The following is an 8,651-nucleotide window of genomic DNA, read 5'->3' as shown; positions in this document are numbered from 1 at the left end:
TACGATGATAGATCCTTCTTTAAATGAAAAGATTATTATTATTAATATTATTTTGCTATCGAAGATAAAATGTTACGCAAATTTTCGGATTGAAAACAAACTTTTCATCTCGAAAGCTATTTAAAGTATTCAAAAAGTAAAGAAAAAGTTACTTTTAATGATAAATATTTGACTCACTTTTCCTTGATTCGAAATCTTATAGAAAAAGTTATTTCTAACAATAAATATAGAAATAATTAAAATATAGGACTAGCATTTCCTTGGTTCAAAAATCTTATAGAAATAAACTTTATCTGTCATACCTTTAAAATTAGAATACTCTTCTTACATTTTTTATTCTATGATATATTTCATTTTCAAAATTTATATGCGTTATATGCATTTGTTACTATTCTTTATAATTTAGATAAAAGCAGAAATATGTAAACAAGAAATTAGAAGTTGAAATCAGCTAATAAATTGCATCTTTATAGTTCTTCTTGCTCTTCTACTTTCGGAAATGGGTGATATTGAAGATATATTAGCTATATAATTTGAAAACTCTATGATAGACAATCTTTAAATGAAATTATTATTATTATTATTATTTTGCTATCGAGATAATAATACACAAATTCTCAGACAGAAGAAATATTTCATATGGAAAGGTATTTAAAGAATTTAAAAAATAAAGAAAAAGTTATTTCTAACAATAAATATTAGACTAACATCTCCTTAGTTCAAAAATCTTATAGAAATAAACTTTATCTGTCATACCTTTAAAATTAGAATACACTTCTTACTTTCTTTTATTCGATGATCTATTTCATTTTCAAAATTTATATGCGTGATATGCATTTATTACTATTCTTTACCATTAAGAAAAAAGCAGAAATATGTAAACAAGAAATTAGAAGTTGAAATCAGTAAATGAATTGTACTCTTTTCATCATCTTTATAATTCTTTTTTTTTCTCCTTTTGGAAATGTGTGATATAGAGGGAGAATCAATGTTATTGAAAATCTTTGGCGGAGTGAACGTTGTCTTCATAAATAAACGAGCATTAACGATCTTGTGAAACGAGCACTTCAAGTAAAGTAATATCCGAGTTACTAATCGCATTATAAGAGGCAATTATATCACAAAGGATAGAAAATTGGGCGACACTTTGCAACAAATTCCATTTATATCGAGTATACAAACAAACGCTTTCTTGTGCGAGAATAAATTACAATGCTAATCTAGTTTCTTCCTAACAACTTGAATGATCATGAAGCAATTCACTCTATTAGCATTATCTACAAGCTTCTAATCCGAGGTGCACTTATTTTCATGAAGATAATAAGATTTAATTTCCTTCTCCAAGATTTTGCTGAAAGGTTCGTGCATAAAGCCTATCTACATAATATCCTACCTACATAAAGCATAAAATACTTAATATCGGATCAGTCTCCAGGATTCGTGTAATGGAAAAATCAACAAAGGAGATCTGATTTGTTTGAAAAGCTGTTGGAGTTTCCTAGAAAGCGTGTAATTGGAAGACGAGTCATTTATGATCAATCTAATATTTATAAAACATTAAATTTAATATCTATTCTATTGTAAAGCGGCTTATCTTAAGTTAATTTACATATTCTGATTACACTTAATCTTAATTTTAGCCACCTTTTGTTGACAAATAAAGTATTATTTCCAGGAAAGAGGAGAATTAATAGTAAAATTACTTAGAATAAAATAATTTAATATGCAAATAAATTTTACAGAAAATGAAGTTATATCATCATTGCAATGCTAGTGAAAGATCCAGTGTATTTTTTTTTTTTTTTTACATTTTCTTTAAGTTTTAGGATTGTTATCGTTAAAGCATAAATTCCAATACTAAAATTAATATTTCTTTTAAATAATAAAAAAATATATTCAAGTTCATTTCTTTCACTAAAAAAACGAAATTTTCCATTTTGATGCTTTTAGCGTAATAGCGATAAAGGCTTAGATGCATTTTAAACAAAACTTTGACTACTTTTGAATACTTCTTTGTGGAAAAGTATCAAATGTTTTCCAGAAATTTTCACTGTAAATATTTTGTCATGCATGAAATAGCAATCGATTTTTAACATACAGATTATAACTTAACAGATCCTTTTAACGTGTCATAAAAATACTATTACCGAAGTCCATAGAATACATATATTTTACATTTAGCATGAAAACAATCCCTTTCACAGAAATGTCATGTATATACCGATGTAATCATAGCATATTAACCAAATTGTATGGTCTGGTTATTTTTCCCCAAATGTGCACTCTGGGTAATTTTCTGGGTCTGTTCCAATATAATATATTAACCAAAATGTAGGTAATTTTTATACATGATATCAGAGACGAGCGTTCCTGTAAGAAATAGGAAAGTTTACACAACTTTAAATATGTAGACCATCCTCTACGAATAATTTATTCTTATCGTCTTTTATTATATGTTATTAGCCTTAAAATAGCATTTTATGTTTCATATACGATGATCCGCAGCAGAATAAAGTTGGGTGGCTCCTTTTTTCTATCTAAGACTGTAATTTTCTGGCAAAATGCCTTTTTTAAAAGAGCTTAAAAAGACTTTACCGACCACCCTGCATATATAAGTGAGTTAATCATCGTCAAACTGTTCAATTTTATAAAATCTAGAATTTTTGTATCTTAATAATATTATAAAATTAGCTAATATTAATCAGATTAAATATTAGTATTATAATAAAATGATTGTGGAATCTCATGAAAGACAAAATTATTACATTTAAAACTAAAATTAGATCATACATCATTTGGGATCTGTCCCTTAAATGACGTAGCATCGAGTTGATCTTAAATTAAAAAACAGCAAAATAATTAATTATTCGTAAATGAATATATAAAACTGCATATTCTTAAGACTAAATTGGTTTAATATTTTAAAATATTTTTTCCAGTTCCATTGACGTGACATTGCATTGGTCTTTCTCTATTCTTGTAAAACAGAAATATTATGATAATGTGCAGAAAGTGATATTTCCATCAGTCAAACACACAACACAAAATATATTTAATTCACAAATTACAAGTATAGATTTTTGAATCTCATCTAATAATAACAAGGAAATACATTCTAAAATACATACATCTTCATATACAATTTTTGTATTCTTGATATACATACACACTTCACATATCATCACTCTTGATCACAGAAAATTTATCCCAAACTTTTAAAATAAAACATCAAAAAAAAAAAAAAAAAAACCTTGGAAAAAAACGGAAAAATTCGTGAAATTCAATTTTTTTCCAAATTAAATCCTTGTAATGCCTTTATGGATAACGCTGTTACTAAAGACGAGTGTTATTGGATAAAAAAATATACCATTTAAAATTTGATCTGTTCAAAGTATAAAATTTATTTCATATGGCTTGAAGGCCATTTTTTTATTTCATTACTATTGAGATTGGTTAACAACAGAGAAAACAAGAGTTCCGAAACGAAATCTGAGGCAAAATCGATTTACGAATAAATTTTCTTATTATCTTGGAATCTTGAGAAGGTTGATTACTCTAAGCGTTATTGAGCACGACTAACAACAGGAATTAAAAGATATTTTAAGAGTACTCCAGAAGAAGAAAAAGAAAAAATCAAATCATAAATCTGAATTAGTTTATATTAAAATCTTTTTACTGCATAATGGATTTCGATATCAAATGATAAAAAACAGACAGAATGGATAAAATAATGATCCTTTGAATATTAGTACCTAATATATTTTAAAACATAAATTCTTTTCCCATACTTAATTAGATACATCTTTTAAAACAACTGATGTCCCCATTATTTGTTATACTTTAACAAAACATTAATATATTTTGGAACTATTTCTGCTTCATAAAGTTAATATCTTTTAAAATATTTATAACAAAAACAAAGCATACAAAAAAGCTCACACATTTAGTTTTCTCACATATCAAATTCTTCTAACGGTGTGATCGATATCACTTTCATTGACGGTGGTTGACAACAGCCCTGTCATTGTGCCCTGAGCAATTTCTGTCGCTACCTGGGTTGAGTTTTCGAGCACTGCAGCACTCGTCGCGTGCTCTACTTTAGTCCTCGGTTTCTGGAGCCACGATCGCCAAATGCTCTCTCTTTTTTCGACCACCTGTCTCTCTCGAGCCTCCCACAACTTCTTGTTCACTTTTAAATCGAAAGTGTTCTTGATCACCAGAGAATCTGGCTTACCGTAGTTGGGAGGATTGGCTCTGGGGTCGTACCCTAACGCAGTTAGCATGGGTGCCAGCGAAGGCATGTCCCTGACTACGTCTTCCGGAATGTGACCCACCCATTTGGTAAGAGCTTCGGTATTTATGGGTTTGATCACTTGGTCTGTTGATCTCTCTAGTCTGAAAAGAAATATAAAAATCATGTTATGCTTAAATTAATCAATATATTAAAAGTAATCATGACTTTAGAATCATTGTGATTGAAAAATATACATTGTTTAAAAAAAAATATTCTGAATAGGAAACAAAGGAATAAAGCCCTAATGAAATATATGGTATTCTCTGATTAGTTTATAAAAAGTTTAATTTACAGATAAGTAAGTAACTTTGATTCAGTATTCATAAGTAATTATCTTTTCATTGTAATATTTTCGTGTTATTAAGATAAATGCAAATCGACATATTTTTAATATTCAAAATTAAAGGCAGAAATATAAAATCAGTTTTTAAATTTATTTTTAAAAATTTCAAGCACAATTTTAAAGTAAACAATTATTTTTTACTACGGAAAAGCATATATAACATGGAATTCAAAAATGTGCATACGTAAAAAAAGGTTCAAATGTAGTTAGTAACTTCTCTATATTATAAATAAGACCAGTAAGAATTTTTTTTTTATTATTATTAAGCTAATACTGCAAACAATCACGTTATGCCATTAAATTTTTTTCTTTAAATATAATAATATAAGACATTTTGGAATCCAATATTCTCTCCTTTCGGCTTGAAATAAGAGTATAATTTTGTAAATGATAGCATCTCTCCATGCAAAAGTATGATTTTGAAAATGGTAGCACCATTTTAAAATCATCAAACATAAAGTACTATGGTGCAGAAATAGCTCTTATTACTTATTGTTGAATGTTAATAGTCATATGTTAACAAACCAACATATGAATTTCACAGTTGCATTGAATTCAACACTTCGCTTAGCTAATTAATGAAGCTGCAAAATATTATTAAAAATGCTTTGGAGATGATTCATGTCACAGAAAAGTAAATTCCTTTAGAGGAAAAGAGGTGCAAAAGAAATTAAGAAATAGGCTTCAAATAGAAAATTTAAATCCAGTTCAAAAAAAGATTCAAACGTCATCAGAAGGAAAATCTTTATTATTTGGATAAGGAAATTGATTTTCATATTTTCCAAAACAATTTTCTTACAGAAATAGGCTGTGCTGTTTTAAGATTCAAAACATTCTACTTTTAATGATGTTAATTTCATTTGAATACAACTGTTCTCTTAATTCTAGCAATATTGATACATTATCTGTAATAACGTTTTTATATATTCTGATGGAATTAAAATTCATCCCTCAAAACATTCAATCGAGTTTTTTGCTGATAATTGACTTTGTGGTTTCACTTTCATTTCCGTTTTTATTCAGAAATATACACCAATAATTTTTTGTAAACTGATTCGATTGATTCAGGATTTTCAGTCGTATATAATAAGAGGAAAGATTTTTAAATGCATTCAGTATTATTCTTTTAACAGCCTAAACGGCCAATAATCTGAAGGAAAAAACTAGATTCCAAAAGTGATTAGTCTATGTATATTTTTATTTTTGAAATATTTATTATTTTATTTATTTATATTCCATTTATTGAAATAACATAAATCCATGTGTTGAAGTCACGCAACTCAGTATGAAGATAAATCAAAATTATGAAGAAATTTTATAAAATTTCTTATCGATTCCTGATGCTACTTTTAACATATCAAATGTTTATTTAAAAAGGAGCATATGTTTTTAAAATATTGAAATATTTAATTTTAGAATTTGAATAGAGAGCAAAAATTTCTGAATCATTTATATAGATAACCGATAGAGTGGTCAGAATAAATAGATCTGAATTAGAATTTCTTGAAATTACCATCAAAGAAAGAATAACATTATTTCTGCTCACTTTCAAAATATTTCATTACTTTAATATAGATTGAGAAGATTTAGATATCAGTATATATTATTTATTTATGCCATTGAAAGCCATCTCAAAAGTTTAATTAAATACGAGACAAAAATAAGTAGCATAATAAAGCAACCTGGCAAAGTAAATAAATAGTTCAGGATTCTATTCTCAAAGCATCTGAATTAAAGAATCAACTTTACAATAATCTGCGTGCAATCTTTGTTTTTAGCCTCTGGAATTAAATAATTTTTTTGTGTCTCTAGAACACTGTCCCATAAAATATGTAAGGCAACCGATAGAATGTGCCAAACTCCCATTACCACAAATTTTATCTCGCGATCCATAAAACCTTTTTTTACGAGCGGTAGTTGGGAGAGGAATCTATTATTAAGCATTGATAAATCGTAGCTGTTATGCTTTTGAGCATAAGGCTCAATGCTCAAATATAGGAAAAGTACAGGAATCTTCAAAAATGACATTACATGAATTTACCTACGAAAAGTCTGTAAACTTTAAGGAAATTAAAGACCAACTGTGAAAACACAATTTGAGTAATTATGTTCTTAAAAATACTTTTAAGAAAAATGTTTATTAAAATTTAAAATGATCGCATAAATTTAAAAGTAAATTGCGCTATCAGCAAAAATGAAGCGACATTTATATGGTTAATTCAAGCAAAGTAATATATAAATATTATTTTATATGAAATTTCCTCTTATAATTTTTTAGAGTTTTATTTATCAAAAATGTCAATAAATTAAATGATAATTTTTATTTAAAAAAAAAAAAGAAAATGGAAAATTCTACATCTAAAATGAGTCAGAATAAAATTAATTCGAAATCTAAATTTCAAGATCTCCTACTTTTTAAAAAATAATATCAATTGATAGCAAAAATATAATAACAACTTTAGTAAGAAAATCTGAATCGACTTTCAAACAAAATGAAATAGATATTATTAGGCATTTCATCATATTTTAATTAATAAACAGATAATATAATCACCCGATTAATTCTAAGGGATTCTTTTCGTCTCCTTCTTATACATGCAAATGAAGTCATTATACTTTTTTTTCGCCAGATCATAATATTTGGTTTAAAAATATAAAATAAACTGACTTGATACATTTTGTCTCTAAGGTTAACCTTAAGATGTTTACGGCTACGACTATCGCCTGATAAGCTGACCATCTATTTAATTAGGTGAAACGTTCATCACCATCTCTCTTAACACATTGCGTACGGGTCACATGATTTCTCGTTTTTAGCAGGACGAATGCTGTGGCCAGGACACGAGATATCTCGTTTTTATATTGTTGTTGTGGTTTTTGGCTAAATTGATGCATAACCAATTAGAGTAAAATCTTCACCCCGTTAAGGGCAGCAAAGAAATCTATACGCCTGGGCCAGCACGTTTTTGGGCAAACTTGTACATTCTAAAATTGTCATAACTTTGTCATTTATGAGGCAATAGTAGACGGGGCACGCGACACTAGAAAACTCGTGAGGCGAAGCAAGAGAAAAATCGTGAATTAACTTTAATGTTTTAAAACAAAATACTGCTGCAAATCGTGCCGAACACCATTGCACAAGGGAATATGCTTTACCAAATATCACACTCTGAAGCATTATTCAAGTCTGTAAAATTTAGTCAGTTAAATTGTAAAATATAGTTAAGTCTATTTAAAATGCAAAATATAATAAATACATGTATAAAATATATAGTAATCTTTCAGAATACTTTATGTAAATTTAATCAAATGCAAATTAAAAATGTGCACCCTACTGCTTGCCAAGCATGCTTCTGAGCATTCAAAAATGTGCGGACCCTAAGAGCGCGTTGAACGCGCAGAGCGCCGTACGCAATGTGTTAACCATAGTGAAGAAAGGATAATCTAATCAGATAGATGGTTCAGTACAATTAGACAGAATTGTTTTAAAACAAAATACTGCTGCAAATCGTGCCGAACACCATTGCACAAGGGAATATGCTTTACCAAATATCACACTCTGAAGCATTATTCAAGTCTGTGAAATTTAGTCAGTTAAATTGTAAAATATAGTTAAGTCTATTTAAAATGTAAAATATAATAAATACATGTATAAAATATATAATAGTATTTCAGAATACTTTATGTAAATTTAATCAAATGCAAATTAAAAATGTGCACCCTACTGCTTGCCAAGCATGCTTCTGAGCATTCAAAAATGTGCGGACCCTAAGAGCGCGGTGAACGCGCAGAGCGCCGTGTTAACCATAGTTAACCATATGGTTAACACATAGCAGTGCAATGTGTTAACCATAGTGAAGAAAGGATAAGCTAATCAGATAGATGGTTCAGTACAATTAGACAGAATTGTTTTAAAACAAAATACTGCTGCAAATCGTGCCGAACACCATTGCACAAGGGAATATGCTTTACCAAATATCACACTCTGAAGCATTATTCAAGTCTGTGAAATTT

General features: G+C 28.2%; 1 protein-coding gene across 1 annotated transcript in view; it reads right to left on the bottom strand.

Moving 5' to 3' along the window:
• Window positions 1–3,035: 3,035 nt before the first annotated feature.
• The window catches only part of LOC129976253 (protein-tyrosine sulfotransferase 1-like), a 97,138-nt gene continuing 91,522 nt past the window's right edge, over window positions 3,036–8,651 (bottom strand). Inside the window, exon 5 of the mRNA XM_056089732.1 lies at window positions 3,036–4,395. Within this exon, the coding sequence (XP_055945707.1) occupies window positions 3,960–4,395 (436 nt within the window). The 3' untranslated portion in view covers window positions 3,036–3,959. The remainder of the gene's footprint in view (window positions 4,396–8,651) is intronic.

This window comes from Argiope bruennichi, chromosome 7, assembly GCF_947563725.1.
Source record: "Argiope bruennichi chromosome 7, qqArgBrue1.1, whole genome shotgun sequence".
NCBI lineage: Eukaryota > Metazoa > Arthropoda > Arachnida > Araneae > Araneidae > Argiope > Argiope bruennichi.
Note: the sequence above shows the minus strand (reverse complement) of the source record. Positions and strands in the feature narration are given on the sequence as shown.